Below are 17,796 nucleotides of genomic sequence, written 5' to 3'. Positions count from 1 at the left end.
AGAGACAGCTACAGCGGCTGTGCCAGGGAAGAGGGCTCCTTCAGCAGGCATACTTGGCCTGTGTCATTCATCCACCAGGCTCACCCTGTGGGCCACCCCATCTGTCTTTATCTTTCCCTGGGTGGAGAGAGAATTGCTGAAGTCAGACTCGGGAGGCTAGGGTGTGGGGGTCCCCAGCCTGCAGCAGCTCCTGGAGACCTCGGCTTTGTCCACAGAGCTGGAAGAGAAGGGGTTTTGTTGTCTGACTCTATAGTGACAAGCCCAGTTTGTGCTCCTGACTTGGCCTGGGGCTCTGAGCTGCAGCCCTGTTCCCACACAAGTTGTGGGACAGCCAAGGCTCTGCGCACACCGCCCCCCTTTGCCCCCTACAGTGAGAAGCTGAGTCGCATTCTTAACATTCTTTCCAGAGAAAAGGGGTGAAATGTCTGAATTTGGGGGTCACCACGTTATACAAATTGCAATCTAATCGTTTTTACAAGAACACACTTGCAGTGAGAACAGCAGCGCAGGAGGGGACAGAGACACAGGCTGCTGGGCTATTGTTGACCAGTCTCTCCCTCAGCACCACAGCACTACAGCTTTCTAAGGAAATTGGGCCTGGGGTGGGAACCTGAAGGGCCCATGGTGCCATTTCTGTTTGTTTTCCCAAATCAAAGTCCCAGCAGGGCTCCCGTGGCACCGCTGGGCCACTATTAGAAGAGACAGGCCATTTCCCAGAGCCTGGTGTGTCAGTTGATGCTCTGAACTTAACCTTGCAGTGCTTTACAACAGAGCCTTGAGGGTCCTGAGCCTCAAGGCCAAAGAAAGTGTATCTTTTTATTGGTGGTTTAAAGTGTGTGTGGCCACTTGAGAGTCCTAGAGAAAGGAAAGCAGACACTTCTCAGGCTAGGCCAAGGGTCCCCCAGGCCCTTCGGGCTGTGCTGTACTGGGGGCTTCTTGGGCAGTGGGCAGGATCCAGATTAGTGGTTCAATGTGGATGTGCCCCCTCTCGTTGCTAACCCCACTAGCAGTGGATGCCCAGGTCTCATTCTCTCAGAACCCAGCAACAGGGTGGGCAGATGGGGCTCCACTAGACTCCACCCTACCCCAAGTCTTTCATCTTCTATTTCAAACAAACATGAAATTACTTCCACAGATTAAAGGGGAGAGTTCCTCAGTCATTCCTTACAGCTCTACTAATGGAGTGGGCAGGCCCACAGTCAGGAAAGGGAGACGTGTGGAGCGCAGCAGCTCCCCCTGGTGTACACAAACCCAAGTGCACCCAGAGACAGAGACTCCTCCCACCTCCCATGGCCAAGGTGGTTGGTGGTTGGTCTAGAAAGGCAGGGCCTCTCTGGGAGCAAGGCCCAGGGTCTCTATCAGACATTGACCTGGGGAGAAAATGTCTACCCCAGTCACTGGAAGACAGCCTGATTGTTTTGTTTTAGTTGTGTGTTGTTTTTTTCAAGACAGGGTTTCTTTGTGTGAGAGCCCTGGCTTCCTGGAACTCATTTTGTAGCCCAGGCTAGCATCGAACTCATATCCACCTGCCTCGGCCCCTTGAGTGCTGGGATCAAAGGTGTGTGCCACCACCGCCCTGCTACAAGCCTGTCTTTATCTCCTCAGGCCAACACTGGGCCACTGCATATGTCAAGAATATCCCCGGGAAGGTGGCTGGGCACAGAGGTGCCAATCTGGGATGTAACCATTCAGTGGACAGTAATAGTGAACCTTAGAAGCCTTCAGTGTTCACAGTGAAAGGCCACGTAGGTAAAGAGAGAGTCCCAGCCTCCTTTGCAAGACGGTGTCTCTTGGGGGGAGTAGGCTGGGTAAGAGTCTGATTGATGGGGACAGCATGGAGCTCGTCTATCTTTAGACACATGGCTGGCAGCCTCGCCTGTTTCAAGCCTTTTGCTGACAACTGCTCAGGCCTCTTACCTGAGCGGTCCTGTAATGTGTCTATGGCCTTGTTTCTCCTGTCATACCTTAAAAAGGAGGCTGAGGCGTTAGGCCTAGAGGGTGCCTCTCCTCCATCGTCCCCCCAGACATTCTGCAGAAGCTCAATACATCGACCCGTCCCCTGGCCACAAGGATTAGCGGGTGCACTTGATGTTGAGGGGCAGTTGCTAGGGCCAAGAGGCCCCCCTACGTGGTTGCTAGGGGTCTGGCATGGGGTGAGAGGTCTGCCCACTGCCGCGGTCACGGAGGGAATTACACAGTCACAAAGAAATTGTTCTTCTCAGTAATCAGTTCTCGGCCACCGGGCGGGGTACGGGTGGGGGAGCAGGCTGGAGCCCAGCAGGCTGGGGGCTGTGATCATAGAGGCGTGTTAGCCCTGGGCTGGGGGCCAGAGACCGAGAACACCAGGGACCAGCGCACTAAGCTGCTTTCTCAGCTATTTCTGTCCCTGGACACAAAGGTGTTTACTTGTTTTAACATTTCCTAGGACTCTCCTCTCTCCCTTTGTGTGGTCTTTATCCCCAATAAGGTTTGAGCCCGAGATTACAGGCAAGAATTAAGGCACTGGACTCAGACAGCTCAGAACTGCATGACCTGCCAGATCAAGGAGTATAAAGTAACCAAGTGTGTGCTTCTGAGGGGGGCCGACCCCTTCAGCAAGACCCATTCATTGCCCCAGAGGGAGCAGGCAGCCGGCATGCAGGTGTGATGGAGGACGGCTGCCGCATTGCCCCACTGAGGCTTTGGCTTGGGACTGGGGGGTTGGGGGAGGGGTGGGCCATGTTGCTATTTGGAGGTCCAGTGGCTTGCCATATCTTCCCTGAGCCCTCCTCTTCAGGAGCACCCAGGTGGACACCTTTCACCGGCTACCCTCCTTTTTTCTTCCAGTGGGCAGCTGATCACACATCTGGGCAGTGACTTCCCCCCAGGGGCTGGGGTGCTAGATGTCATGTATGAGTCCCCCTCTACACTGCTGTCCTGTGGTTATGACACCTATGTTCGCTATTGGGACCTCCGCACAAGTACACGGTGAGTGTGCTGGGAGGGAGAGGGGGAGACACACAGGAGCCTGGCATGGGTGCAGGCTCTTTTTAGTTTTGAGTCAGCCCAGGGCACAGAGACTCCGTGTCAGCAAGGCCATATCAAGGTCAGATTCCCTACCCTTCGGCAGCTCTGGTCACTGTGGCCAGGGAGACTGAAAAAGCAGACATTTCTTAGAGCCTCTACAACGGGTCCTCCGTCAGGTTGTCTGCTGGGAAATACAGATGAGGATGTGCTGCCTCGGTGGCCCAAGGCTCCGTTAGGTTTGGTTGAGTCAGGCTTCACATCACTTGAGCCCATTAGGGGTCCCTAACCAGTCTCTATCCCTGAGCTGGGTTAGGTGGAGGGCATCCAAACCTATCTGTATCACTCTCTCTTCCTGGACAGGAAATGTGTCATGGAGTGGGAGGAGCCTCATGACAGTACCTTCTACTGCCTACAGACAGACGGTAACCACCTGCTGGCCACAGGCTCCTCCTACTATGGTCTTGTGCGGCTGTGGGACCGACGCCAGCGGGCTTGCCTGCATGTAAGTGTCCCGCCTAATGTATGCCTCTGGGATGGCAAGATTCATTGTGGGTTGCATCTGAGAGCGGGTGACGAGCCCAAGGTGTACCTAAAGCCGGCTGTCGTCATTCTGTTTCACTGGTCTGAACTCCTCCCTGGGCCACTGCATATGTCAAGAATATCCCCGGGAAGGTGGCTGGGCACAGAGGTGCCAATCTGGGATGTAACCATTCAGTGGACAGTAATAGTGAACCTTAGAAGCCTTCAGTGTTCACAGTGAAAGGCCACGTAGGTAAAGAGAGAGTCCCAGCCTCCTGTGTCCCAGCCTCCTTTGCAAGACGGTGTCTCTTGGGGGGAGTAGGCTGGGTAAGAGTGGGGCAAGGGCACCCCATCTCCCACTTGAGAGGTTCTCATCCTGTGTCTCCCTTGCAGGCCTTCTCGTTGACGTCGACCCCACTCAGCAGCCCTGTGTACTGCCTGCGGTTCACCACCAGGCATCTCTATGCTGCGCTGTCTTACAACCTCCACGTCTTAGACTTTCAGAACCCATGACAGAGCAGCCCTGCTTAGGGGCTGGGCAAGTCAGCTACTCAGGGACCTCTCCTGCCTGGCAGGTGAGGGGATACCTCACTCTTCTTCCCAGCCCTGCTGAGTGAGCTCCTAGGTCTCTGGCCACCATGCCCTGGCACCTGAAGCACTGAGTCCTGGACACTGGGCCGACTCTGACATGGGCCCTCCTGTGCTCTTAGGAGAATGTACCTGAACTTAGGTGTTTATAGTAGGGTCAGGCCTTCTCCTGAGCCCTTCCCAGCACTACTGCAGCCTACAGAGTGAGATGAGGGCTCTCACCATCCCGGACAGAAAGAGATGCAGTTGCTAGAACTTGTGCTGGTCTCAGCCGCCTCCTCAGTCAGATGGTAACTTTGGCCAACATCTTGGAGCTGGGCTCTTGCCTGAGGTACCAGTCTGCTTTGCTTTGAAACGAAGGAAGGACAAAAAACGCCTGTCAGCTTGGGGTTCCGGGCTAGCTGTTCCTCAGTCCTGCTATGGGAAACATGCTACCATTGTAATTTTTATAAAAATAAAATTTAATTGTTGACAAATCTGGTTCTTTGGTGGTTAGGTCATTCTAAGTGGGTCCAGGAAGGCAGTGTACAGGGAAAGGACAAAACTATGGCTCTATGTCCCCAAGAACCTCCCCAGGGTGTAGACAAGGAACTGTCGGAGGACTCTCGGCTGTTGAGCTATGGTGACATTTCGCCTCTGTCCTATCACACACACCTTTGACAGTACGGCAACCGTGTTCTTTTAACCACAGTGTCTTAGCGTTCTGTGCTGTTTCCAAGCTAGCTGGATGTTTAAACGTCCCCTTTGCCCACCCTGGCCTCAGAGGAGTTTTTCCTGAGTCTCTTATATAAGGCAAGCCAGCACACAGGAGTTCCAAGATGCCCAGCCTGTTCCCACTCTGCTCCCCCGTTAGCTGGAAGGTCCCCAGGATGGGAGGTGGGGTGGGTTGTCACACCACCATCTTCCCTAAGAAGGCAGGGTATCCAGGGACGGGCAATACCCAGAAGTAGAGAAAGGGGCAGTCAGTCCTTCTAGAGCAACTGCAAATGACTTTACTCAGGACCAGAGCCACAGGTGGGAGCAAGCTGTTCCCCAAGAGCCAGTTCTAGGGACTCTGTAGTTCTTAGAAGAGAAGAGGCTGCCCGCGCCATAAAACCCATGCCGGAAGTCTCACAGTTTCCTCCGCACCAGAGGTGCAAGGCTCAGGACAGCTACTGCGTCTTACAGTCCCCGGCACTGCTGTGGGCCGTCTTTACCTTCTTTAACTCCTTCTGTAACTCCGACTCAGTCGCCATGACCTCCTTTGGCTTCTGATACTGTGGAGGGAACCAGGGAGAAGCCATAACTCACTTACTCGAGTCTCCCTCCACACTCTCACTCTGGCTCTCCATGAGCCTCCTTGTATGGGAGGAAACCTAGGCGTGCTGGTCTGAAGGACTTCCTCAGCTCCTGTGGCTGGGGAGGGGCAGACCCAAGGTGACAACTTAAGGCCTGTGATTACCACCACGGCCCCACCTCGTGAGCTTTGGGGTGTGGCTCTCCCTTGGTCTCCTCTTGCACCCCCAGATGAATAGGAGATGTTGGTTCTCTAACAAGCACACTCGGGGTTTGGGATGCTTGGATTCTGGGACGTGGGTGAGGGATGAGAAACCTCTTCTTGATGCCAAGCCTGGGCAAAACTTACAGAGATTATCAGGGTGCAGTTGGCGTGCGCAAAGCTCAACGCAGAATCCTCTAGAGGAAGCTGGTGTCTGTCTAAGTCAGGGATGGAGAACTTCTTGTAGTACCTGTGGGGACACAAGAGGCTGCTGGGGAACCAGCACAGCGACCCCAACAGTTGGGAGACACTAGGCCTTCCACACCTCTCCCCCGTTTTCTGTAAAGCTCGAGAGGAAACAGGGAGAGCCTGAGGAAAGGCCTGGTTGAGTCTGAGGTTCTAAAAGAATGGTAGTGGCCTCAGAGCCAATGGTGAGCAGAACCAGGGGCAGAGGGGCTCCCCATGCAGGGCGGGAACTCCCAACTACACAAAGAGCACCCCAAGCCTCAGGGAGCCTTCTCAGAGGGAGAACACAGTGCACAGAGCCATCTAACTCCCCAGGGAGAGGAGCTATGACGCTAAAGGACCCTGGATCCCAGACCTGGACCCTTTTCCTGCCCTCAGTACAGTAGAGTAAAGCCAAAACCAACCAGAGAAGCGCAGATCCCAGGCTTCCCTGGAGGAAATGCAGCCGAGCGAGCCGGGTGAGGCGCTGCTGCTGCTGCCCTGGTCAGTTGTCAGTGCTGTAGGAGTCAGGGTGGGGTGGGGATGGGGGAGGCTGGTGGGAGGTTGGAGATTTCCCCACACACTTATTAGACCAGAGCCTAAGGATAGGCCCTTCCTCTCAAACAGCCTCATTTGGCAGTCTCTGTGGTGGCTGTGTGGGCTGGGCACTGGCCAGGGGCTGCTGGAGCCTTCACTTGGACAAGGGGTCCCTTTTTTGCAGAGGGAGAGGCTGTGTGGGCCGAGGAGGGAAACGCCTTAGGCAGCAGGTACAACAGACTCAAGAGCTGGGCCCGGAGAGAATGGCTTTCAATACTTCAGAGGGTCCTGGCCCTTGTGGTGACAGCTACACTGAGTCCACTTCAAAAGCCCTGATGCCCCAGGGACTCAGAGAGTTGACATCAATGCAGCACTTCTGGCCTGTCCTCCCTGCCCAAATCCCTCAGTTCAGAAGAGGCTTGGGGGGGGGGGTCTCTTCCCAGGTTCCCCTCTCCCCACCAAGGTGCTGGGACCCAACGCAGGAAAAGAATGTTTACTTAAAGACTGACAGTTCAAAAGGAGTGGGGGCGGGGACCCTAATGGTACTGCAAGTTGCTTTCCTTCCCAAAGCTCTGCCCCAGGGAAAGGCCATCCATCTGCCTGCAACAGGGTGGAATGCCTGCTTCATCCTCTTCCTAGCCAACAGGCCGAGCGAGGGCTTTTCCTGGGGCCCTGGTCTGGCCAGCAAAGGTGGCAGACGCTGATAATAGCAGAGGGTCAAAGGTTAAACAGCAGAGATTAGGTGAACACAAAGGCCGGGTAGGAAGTGTTAACATCTTCCTGGCAAATATACACAGAAAGCAGAACCAACAGAGAAGCGCCTCCCACACCCACTCCCAGGAGGGGCCAATGAAGGAGAAGCAGCCCAAGGTTTGTCCTCATCCCGGGCAACCTCAGGATCCCGGGGACCTTGCCCCCTTCCTCACCCTACCCCTGCCACAAGTCTGGGAAGCGGAGGCAGCCAGTGCCAGCAGCACAAACACTGGGTGAGGTTAAACAACTCCTTAAAGTGCAGTACCTTCCGGATTCCCCCATGCACAGCCACCCCACCTCACCTACTCAGGGTTTGCTGCAACAATAACTGAACTTGAACTGTCCCCAGGGCCTGGATGAGAGGAACCCACTGTGCTTCAGCCAAAGTCAGAGTGCCTTCTCGTCCTGCTTTGCTTGTATTCCCTGTGACCCCTCACCCGTCCCTTCCCTTTGCAGGCTCAGTGAACATCCTTGAGGGAGGGCTGAGGCAGGAGCGGGGCTGCTGAGGAAAGGTCCACGCGAGCTACCCCACGCTCCTCCAGCCTGCACACGGGCTTGGCGGGTAACCAGAGAGGGCTTCAGCCTACTTCCTGTCCCGAGCACATTGCAGCCCTATTTCCTGCCACTCCCAGAGTCACAATGTACAGGCCCACACTCAAGTGAGTCTGACCACTGAGTCCTGCCTTTTAGGGCTGTCACAGCATCATCATCATACAGTGAGTGCACTTAGCCAGGCTTTCTTCAGATCCCATGCTTTGGCACCTTGACCACAGGCCAGGGAGCATGCAGGTATCTGATATTGTCAAACTCCTCAAACAATCCTTGAGGTAGTATAAGCACCGTTCTCCTAAGTGAGAAGCTGGCCTAAATACTACAGTCACATGGCACAGGCTAGATTTAAGCCAGCATCTTCCTAGTCCAGCATACTCCATCTTTCCCCTTAACAGCTGCCAGCTTCCTTGGGACCAGATGTATCACACCAGAATCATGTAGAAACAGTTCCTTCCTTCCCCAGCCCATCCTATCGATACTGAGGCTGAGGACCACCACAGGACCCTGAAATCACTTCTTTAAACAAGTGGCTAACCACAGTCTCCAGGGGCCAGGCAGATACCAGCAAGGCAGCTGCAGCTTTGGCTGGGAGCTGCATGCTGGAATACTAAAATGAGGGCGCAGCACCAGGGGAAGGAAAGTACCATGGCGGGGTGTGCTACAGATGCCCAGGTGCTCAGCAAGAAGGCCACAGTCTTCTCTGCACACGTCACACGGCACCGACTTTTTTTTTTTTTTTTTTTTNCACTTTGTAGACCAGGCTGGCCTCGAACTCAGAAATCCACCTGCCTCTGCCTCCCGAGTGCTGGGATTAAAGGCGTGCGCCACCACGCCCGGCTGGTACCGACTTCTTACATGCCTTTCTACATCTATTCATATACTGCATGTCTGCTGTGGATGATATGATGACCAGGAAAGAGATTTTAAAAGTATTCTGAAAAAAATCAGACCCCACACATATAAACACTGTTGTGCTTTGTTGAAAGTATAGGTTATATCTGGCCACCTCTCTAGCTTCCTATCCGATGGGTCTGCAGGGGGCAGGGCTGAGCCTGGTTAGGGCTCAGAAACTCAATTTCAAGCGAGCCCTAAAATACCATTCCCCTGTGTGGGAAGCCCTCCTTCCAGGATAGCACTCCCATCCTGCCTTGCCTCCACCCGCATCTCAGCAGTGTCCCCAGTCCCCGCCACTGGGTGCCACTGGATGGTGGAATGCCCCACTAGCTACAGAGCCCCTGGCCAACAGCGCCACCTACGGTATATACGATATATGTGTGCAGGAGATGGGGCCCAGAGGATCTGCTCACAGATGAATTTTTTTGGTGAGCTAGCTAGCCTTTCTTGTAGCACTCGCTTGTAATCACATTTCTGTCTGATATCTGTATTCGACAGTGACCTCTGGGGGACGAAAAGGAGGCAGCAGCCAGCTCCACAAAGTGCTAAGCTGCAGATTCAAGTGCTATCAGAAGCACTTTTGTTCCCAGTTTGGACCCAGGGCCTCTTCCGCCAGGGAATGCTTGCTGAAGCATGGAGTTTGTTTTCCTACAGGCAATTTCTCTGTTGTCTGAAATTGCTAAATTCCACTTTAGGCACTGACTCCTGTTAATGATGAGAACAATAACGGGAATAAACGGCCTTTTATCTTAGGACTTCAGCACACTTTATAAACGTAAACCCTTATTATTATGACTTTATATTTATAGACAAGGTCCACTACAGGGGCTGCTGGCTGTGTGTACAGCAATAATCCTGAAATTAATTCATTCATCTCTACCCTTTCCCTTGTCCCTTTAACCCTGCCAAAATGACAGGGTGTGGGGTGCTAAGAGGAAGACAGGACTCAGGGCTGCGCTGGAGGTGGGTGGAGGTTCCCCCCCACCACACTCCCCACTTCCCTATAGGCAGGCCTCTTAGGGGAACGGAGACTGTACCTACCACACCACCTGAAGGGGGGCGTGGTAAATGATACAGTGGCCCATGGGGCTAGGCTCTGTACCCAAGCATCAAGCTGGCCAGTTTGGCAGCTTGTGGATGAGAAGATAAAACAGAAACAAAATGAAGCCCCAGGCTGGAGGTGGCCACACCCTCTTTCTCACTCAGGCTGAAACAGATTCTTGCCAGGCTCTTCCACTGTGATGAGCCAGAGCCGCAGACACAAAGTGTGATCCCACCCCAGTCATCTCCTCTCAAACCTGACCACCCACTGCCTCCACCCAGCAGACCACAGAGAGAATCTGAAACACCATTGCAGAGATTTCTGAGAGCCCAACATCTGCCCACTTTCTCTCAGTCTGGGGAGGGACGGGGGTTTACTACCTCATTGTCTGAGACTTAAAGTCTCAAATTGCCACCAAGGCAGGCAGGTGTACCTTCCAGGACGTGACTCCCTGCCAATGCAGTGATGTCACCAAGCCAAGCTCACCAGACCAAGGACATAGCAACCTTAGAGTAAACTTCCAGAGACCTCAAGTGACGGCTTTGTGCTTACTCCTCACTCGTTGTTCGACAACAGTCTTGTGAGGCCCAGCATATGACACCTAGGAAATCAGACACTGGCTGAGTTCTGCTGCCTCGATGGAGCCGCACAGTTAGCTGGTTACTCTGAGCACCTGCCTCCCAGATACAGAGCAGCCTGAGCGCTCACTACTCCGATCCACTCCTCTCGCACACAGTAAACAGGAGCCCACCACCCTACTCACTTTTTGTTTGTTGTTCTAACAATGACACAGCGCTCCTTCTGGGCCACAGACACACTATACACATCCTTCGGGTAGGGGAGATTTCGAATCCGCCACTGGAAACTTGTTTTGGTGTCCTTGCGCATGAAGATGGGCTATGAAAAGCAAATCAGCCCAGGTTGGCCTTGGACTCACTGTGTAGGAAGATGACCGCAGCCTTTCAGCTCTCCAGCCTCCACCTCCCCAGTGCCGGGATTATAGGCTTGTGGTAGGATGCCCAGCCTATCAAGGACCATTCACGGAGAAAGGGACAAAGGCTTGGCTCCTCCCCATCCCTAAACCCCTCCCAGAGTCAGACAGGAAGTGCCTCTGCTCTTCTTCATGGCCCCCCACCTGAAGCAGCTGCCGTGGCTGTGACATACCCTTCAGATGCACACACAAACCTACTGTGGCTAGGTGGGCATAGTATATATAAGGTGAACAAATTATAGACCCTGCCCTTAGGGGTCAGGAGCCTCCTCCCAATCCCCGTAAGACCCTGGACAAACAGACATACATTGGCATTACTTTCTTTGATGAGCTCGGATCCCAGGCTCCCAGCTCCTGAGGGCACTGGCTCTCCCACTTCAAGCTGCCACTGGCCCAAGGCTCCCAGGGCATTTTTCACACGCCACTTCCTCACTGCAGAGAGAAACAAGCAATGGATTAAAGCTCGCTGCTGCCAAAGCTGACGTTGGATAACTGGAACGGGAGAAGCCCAGGCTTTGGTCTCAATGCTGGGCCTTGTGTATCTGAGCCAGGAATCATCACAAACCTTAGGAAATCACATGGGGCATTTCAGCAGCATGTAACTTGCAAAGTCCATTTCCAAGGCAGGCACACAACTGGACCGGGGATGAAGCCCTGAGAGCAACCATGGGGTGTGACACCCGGAAGAAGGCAAAGAGGCGATCACAGCCATTTCTGGAAACATGATGTCTAGGCCTCCAGACGGAAGTCTAGTTGTGCTTTGCTGTTATTTCCTGAGACACAGTCGTACTAGATAGCCAAGGCTGTTGTCAAACTATTCCTTGTGTCTTGGCCTCAGGTGCTTGGATTTCAGAGTGTGCCTGCATACCTCCACACCAACACACCCTTGCACCCACACACCCACACACCAGCACATCCTTGAACCCGCACACTCACCTTTGGGTGCATTTCCCACCCCCACCCCCCCTAGAATGCCATGCAAAGAAAAAAAATGAATTGAGTGAAAGCTGTTTTTGCTTCATGATTCATAAAGTCCAAATAAAGACATTCACTTATTTTAGGTACATCTGCCTTAAAACAACGACCAACAACAAAAATCCCAATAGCACCGAAGTTGTATTTAAATGCAGTCTTGGGCTCTTCTGGTCTCTTTGACCTTGCCGGTAGAAGCAAGATGATGAAGGGAACATCATCCTTTGGTAAGTGTCACAACAAGGCGCACATGTTGTGCCGCCGCTGTGGCTCCAAGGCCTACCACCTTCAGAAGTTGACTTGTGGCAAGTGTGGCTACCCTGCCAAGCGCAAGAGGAAGTATAACTGGAGTGCCAAGGCTAAGAGACGAAACACTACCGGGACTGGTCGGATGAGGCACCTAAAGATTGTCTACCGCAGATTCAGACATGGATTCCGTGAGGGAACAACACCGAAACCCAAGAGGGCAGCTGTTGCAGCATCCAGTTCATCTTAAGGATTTCAATCAGTCATAAATGTTCTGGTTTCAAAATAAATAAATAAATAAATGCAGTCTCAGGCTGGAGTGGGACTCACTGACAGTTTTCCCAAGTACTAGGACTGACCTCCAGCATCGCAATTAACACATAAAGTCTTTGGCATACACTGGATGCTGTAGATTTGGTTATGCTTGTTTTATGTGCTTGGTCTGCATTTGTACACTACATTTTAAATGGATGAATTGTTTTTAATATAAATGTAAACAAGTGAATAGCTCTGACAACCATATTGCTTTACCAAGAACTGCGCATCACCCTCAGGTCAGCAGTAACCGCATTGCTAACCTGTGGCCTCCCACCCCACCCCACCCCACGGTATTTGTATATGATTACTGCTCTCGCTCTCTGGGCTCCAGGAGTGTTTCCATGATCTCTCTCCAGACCCCTTCTTCATGGCTTCAAATCCTCCCTCCAGCCGATCTGAATCTCCCCCTCTCTCTCCTTTCTCTCCTTCGTCTGGTTGGCAGACATCCCACCCTATTCTCCCTCCTGCCCAGCCACTGGGTGATGGGCATTTACTGACAAGGCAGAGAATAGATGGTAAGAACTGCTTACACAGACTTGAGACAGGAGGTTCTTGGTGTACACATTTCAATGCTGCGTCCAGATTGAAACAAGACATGAGGGCAGAGAAATCAGTATTTAAATAACACAAGGACAACCTTATACACAGTGCACAAAAATATCAGCCTACAATGGGCTGATTGTAAATGTGGAGTTTTTTATAAAATAATAATAGATCCTTACATTTATAACTTGATAATGCAAATAATGATTTTCACTTTCCCAGATTTTATAAGGCAGATATTTGTGAAAGGGTTCTTTTGTTGTTGAGGATATTGTTTTTAGCCTCTGCCCTACACCCCTTTAGGTTTGCTTTTGATGAAAATCATTCGGTAGCCTAGACTACCACTGATCTTACTGCGATCTTCCTGGCTTAGCATCATGGGTGCTGGGTTTACAGACCTGTGCTACCAGGTCTAGTTTTTGTTGTTGTCTTTTAAACTAAGGCACATATTTTATGGAAGTCATAAATCCAGACGGGAGTCCGGTCAGCAGCACTGGGAATGAGCCCCACTGAGTGCTATGCTGGTGGCTGCAGTGTCACCTGCCAGTGGCAGAGGGGCTCTGCTGAGGCGTACCCTCTGCCCTCCACCCTCTCCCTCCTCCCTCCACCCTCCACCCTTCCATTCCTGCTCTGTTAAGAAGATGGGGGCTGTGGAGTTTGGGCGTCCTGCTGCAAGAGCTGAGCAGTCAGCGCTGAACTCCTGCAGCCTCCTGTAGCCGCTTCTAGGAGCTGAGAAACTCTGAAAGGCCTGGTGGGGCCACAGCCGTTTCGGGGGTGGGGCAGCATCGGGCCTGGGGACTTTTCATCAGCTGGGGCAATCCTGCTCATGCTCACCACTGTGAGCACAAAAGCCGAACACAGAAGCCTGATGTAAACTTAGAATTTTCCCTTGAATGTGGGCTTTTTATAAGGTCTGCTGCACTCTGCACTGTGGTTTTATTACATCTCAGGGCCAAGATTCTCCCTAGAAACACATCTGCAAGTTTATAATGAAAATTAATAAGGAAGAGTAAAACTTGGAAATATGCTTTCTAGGCAACTTCTTACACTCACAAATACTTCCTTAAGTGAATGGACTGTGACCAGGAGTATATGCAAACCTAGCCACGGTAATACCTCAGTCAACTGGAAGCCAGCCTCTGGGGTCTCTGTCACAGCTACAAACAAGTAACAGACACCTCCTAGGAGCAGCTCACCATGACATGATGATGAAACCTACTCCCCATGAGAGCAAAGATCACCCTGGATCCTCAAGCCATGTATAAAATGCTCTGTAGCCTGGGGTGCAGCTTAGTGGTAGAGCCTGCACCTAGCATGCATGAGGCAATGGGTTTGACCCTCAGCACTCAGAAGAAGGGCCAGGGGAGTCCAGCAGCAGCTGCATATAGAAAAATGAGGCGGGAAAGTAGGTTCCCCCAGACACACTGACAGTAGTATCAGATGACAGCTCACAGGGCAGGACACAACCACCCATGCACCATTTGGTGTCTTTAAGATGGAGTCTTACTATGTAACTCTGAAAGTTCTAGAACTCACTGTGTAGAGAATGCAGGCTGTGAACTCACAGATTTGCCTGCCTCTGCCTCCCAAGTCCTGAGATCAAAGGTGTGCATCACCATCGCCTGGCTGAGACCACTCAGACTGGCCTTGTGTCACCCTGGCGACACTGAAGGGCAGAGCATAGTCATCACTGGCCTAAGGAGGCAGTCACTTAGGACACAGCTAGTCTAACAGCTCTATTTTTATTGTTTATTGAGAGGAAGGCGTTTCTTGCTCACCTGCCCCCTTCCTTCACCTCTGCTCTCCAGGGACCGGGTAGAATTACTGAGGAACAATGAGATCCAAACGTGACAGTTAAGATCCAGGTCTACAGATCACAGAGCTACACATGCACACTTAGGCTGGTAGGATGGAGATTATATGCTATCCTGGGCTAGATAACAAAATCCTGTCTTAAAATAGACAAAGATAATTTGGGTCTTATTACCCCATGTCCAGAATTCAGTCATCAATAAAGAGATAAACTACAGGCTCCAAGTACTCTACACAGATGTGACATTCCAAATGGCTTCCTCAAGCGCTGCTTTGTCTTTTGTGGGGTTTTTTGTTTGTTTGTTTGTTTGTTTGTTTTATTTTGTTTTGTTTTGAGACAGGGTCTCTATGTAGTCTTGGTTGTCCTAGAACATGCTATTTAGACAAGGCTAGCCTCAAATTCACAGAGATCATTCTGCCTCTGCCTTCTGGATACTGGGACTAAAGGTGGCCCTCTCCATACCCAGCTTCTATTTCTGTATTTAAAGGCCAGGTTTGGTTATCTGAAGGGGCAATATGATGAATTTTTATATACCTGGGCTGGAAAAGCATGGGCTCTGTTACACTCTTTGTCCTGGGAACATCACCAGTATGGGCCCTAGAGGCAAGAATCACTGCCGGACTTCCCACCTGGTCCTCCTCTTTAAGGAAGGCCAACTCAGTCTTCCTCAGAAACGTGCCCTAAGAAGGGGAAAGCACAGACCCGCTGGCTCTCTTCTCTCTCCTTTCAATGTTCCTCGGGCCACGGCAGCTTGGTGTTCTTGGCTCTCACTTTTTGTAAAACGCCCTGGGGAATCACATCTATGTAAGAATGTGACACTTAAGTTTCCTTTCCAGTCTTTCAAGCGGAAAGATCTAATGAAAGATTCTGAACTCCTTACTTGTTCCATGGTTCGGGCACGCATGTGCACGTGCACACACAGTCTTGGGCTTTCTGGTCCCGTCTTTGTTCCCGAACTCAAGGACAGCTCCTGAGGCAGGCAGGACTGCTCCACCTGCTGTCGTCCTGATTTGATTTTACGTTAAACCCAAACTGGTGTGTACAAGGCAGCTCCCTGGGACTCGGTCCTCTCTTCTGGACTGAGTCAGGGCCAGTCTTTGGAAAGGAGACTTCCAATGACCCTGTAAGGGTCTGATGGCAGGATGGATGAAGGAGACAGTGCCTGGGGGCCTTTCCCAAGTCAGCAGGAAGCAGGCTGACGCCCCAGACTGCTGAAAGCAGCCCCATCTTTCAGGTGGGCTGGGAAGTGGAGATCCTAAAGGCCTCTTTCCCCAAAGCTCCGAGGCCTGGCCCACTTCCAATACGGATAATTACATTCCCCTTTCTAAATACTCCCTGCAGCTTAAACTGGATGCAGGATTCTTCTTTTCTGCCCTAAAACACTGCAACACTGCTCCGTGGCTATTAAACAGCTGCCTGGCCCATCCCTGAGGAGGCTGGAGGGATTCGAGTGGGTCATTTATAAAGGCGCTCAAGTGCCTGGGGATGAAAGTGCTCAATATCCTCCGAATGCGGCCTGTGGTGGTTAGGCTGGCGGTCAAATACCAAAGCAGATTAAGAGGTAATCCAAATGTAATCGCCGGGGGACGGTCTGCCCTTCAGCCGTGGCCCCCTGGACATGCTGTGTTCTTCTGGGGGTTGGTTTGATGTTCCGATCATTGTTACAAGGCCCTTCAGCTCTTTCCTCTATGAATACATACAGCGTTCATTGTGGGGGGTGGGAATGAACAGCCCCGGGAGGGTAGAAAAAAAAGATGACACTAACATGCTTATTAACATCGGCTGGAGGAACTTCTTCCCAGACAGATGCACACCTACCAGCAAGTGCCCCTCTGTAAATTATTTTCTGAGCTTTTTTTTTCTAATAGAAAACCTGTTGACCAATTATCAAATTTGTATATTAGCTGGGGGAAAAAAATGGAAACCATTTTACTTACTGCCACGGAAACCATATCCACATTTTACTTCACAGTATGTGCAAGCACAGAGCTAGCTCCGGCCCCGAGATGATATTTATACATCAGTAACCAGGCTTTATAGCATGTGCCTGCAGTCCCAGCTACTTGGGAAAGGAGGCCAGAGGGCCACTTGAGCCCAGGAGTTTAAGGCTAGCTTAGGCAATGCATAGAGACCCTATCTCAAAAACAAACAAACAAACAAACAAGAACTAATATTGGAGAGTATTTTTGCAAGATAGCTAGGTGAAGGCTAGGGGAGATAGAAAGTAATAAACGGGTCTCAGGGCTGGGCCTGCACACTTTAACCTCAGCTCTAGGAGGCTCTTTTGGGAGGGCTGGCCCTGCCCAGGATGCACAGGAAGCCCCAGGCTGCAGAGGAGAGGCACATCTTGAGAAAAGAAAGCCAACCAAAGTGAGCAGGATTTAAACACTCCAGCTCTGCCACTACGCCACGGGGTCAGGGCCAAGCTCCAGGCTGGCTCAGATACCATCTGGCTTTGGGGTTCTCAGCGTGGCACTCACCTCCTCTGAGCCTACTTCCTCCACTGAGAAATGGGGGCCAACAGTGTCTACATCGTGGGGCTTTAAGGAAGATGTCAGCGGAGGTGATCCATGTGGAGCCCCTGGCATGAAGCCCGGTTAACGTGCAAATGTCATCGTTAGGTTAAGCAGCCAAATGGTGAACTGTAGCCCTCCTCCATCCTTGCTGCTAAAGCGAAGGAACTTTGAAGGTCTAGCCAAACCCGCCACCACCAGAACTGAAGGAGATGCAGGACAGCAGAGCGGGCAGGCAGTCTTGTTCTTCATTGTAATATCACACCAACCACGGCAAGGGCCGGGTTTGTCTGTGTGCTTCTGTAGCCTTGGCAGCTCTGCCTGCTTTCTTTGCTGTATGGAAAAAAAGAACTGATGTGCAGGTCCGGGCAGGAGCTGTGGCTGGACGGGTGGGCGAATGGTGGTGGTGGTGGTGGTGGCTGTGGCTAGCTCACGTGACCTCTGCTTTCATAAGGTCTCCCCTGTCTGGCATTCCAAGGCTGTCACCCCCCGGGAGCACTATAAATTACAATGCATTGTGAGGATATTACTACTGTATTGCTTTCCAACGAATCAGTGTCATATGCTAAACACATCAAGATTTTTTAATAGCGCCAGACTAAACCAATTGGGACTGGAGCCCAAGAAGCTCATAATAAGTAAGGCTCAATACTTTGACTGCAACTGAGCATGCGCAGGGCACACACACCGTAAGACTGGAGCATGAGAGAATATGCAAACCAGTATAACCCACGCTGTCAGCTGGAGACATTTATGAGCTGCCAGGAGAAGGGAAAACGAAATTCCCTCACCAATACTACCTGTCGA

General features: G+C 51.8%; 2 protein-coding genes and 1 pseudogene across 5 annotated transcripts in view; 2 read left to right on the top strand and 1 right to left on the bottom strand.

The window, feature by feature from the left end:
• Positions 1-4,589, top strand: part of Fbxw4 (F-box and WD repeat domain containing 4) — an 82,865-nt gene extending 78,276 nt beyond the window's left edge. For 2 of the 3 annotated variants that reach the window (XM_021151882.2, XM_029472546.1), the window contains exons 7-9: positions 2,827-2,967; positions 3,367-3,508; positions 3,919-4,589. In XM_021151882.2, the coding sequence (XP_021007541.1) occupies positions 2,827-2,967; positions 3,367-3,508; positions 3,919-4,038 (403 nt within the window). In that variant the 3' untranslated portion in view covers positions 4,039-4,589. The remainder of the gene's footprint in view (positions 1-2,826; positions 2,968-3,366; positions 3,509-3,918) is intronic. The other variant, XM_021151884.2, reaches the window with a different exon arrangement.
• Dpcd (deleted in primary ciliary dyskinesia homolog (mouse)) overlaps positions 4,554-17,796 on the bottom strand; it is an 18,848-nt gene continuing 5,605 nt past the window's right edge. The window contains exons 3-6 of one of the 2 annotated variants that reach the window (XM_021151885.2): positions 10,892-11,016; positions 10,357-10,490; positions 5,738-5,840; positions 4,554-5,369 (exon numbers count right to left, since the gene is read on the bottom strand). In XM_021151885.2, the coding sequence (XP_021007544.1) occupies positions 5,265-5,369; positions 5,738-5,840; positions 10,357-10,490; positions 10,892-11,016 (467 nt within the window). In that variant the 3' untranslated portion in view covers positions 4,554-5,264. The remainder of the gene's footprint in view (positions 5,370-5,737; positions 5,841-10,356; positions 10,491-10,891; positions 11,017-17,796) is intronic. The other variant, XM_029472547.1, reaches the window with a different exon arrangement.
• LOC110285606 lies at positions 11,759-12,052 on the top strand (annotated as a pseudogene).

This window comes from Mus caroli, chromosome 19 (assembly GCF_900094665.2).
Source record: "Mus caroli chromosome 19, CAROLI_EIJ_v1.1, whole genome shotgun sequence".
Classification (NCBI taxonomy): Eukaryota; Metazoa; Chordata; class Mammalia; order Rodentia; family Muridae; genus Mus; species Mus caroli.
This window is presented reverse-complemented; position numbering and strand designations above follow the sequence as displayed.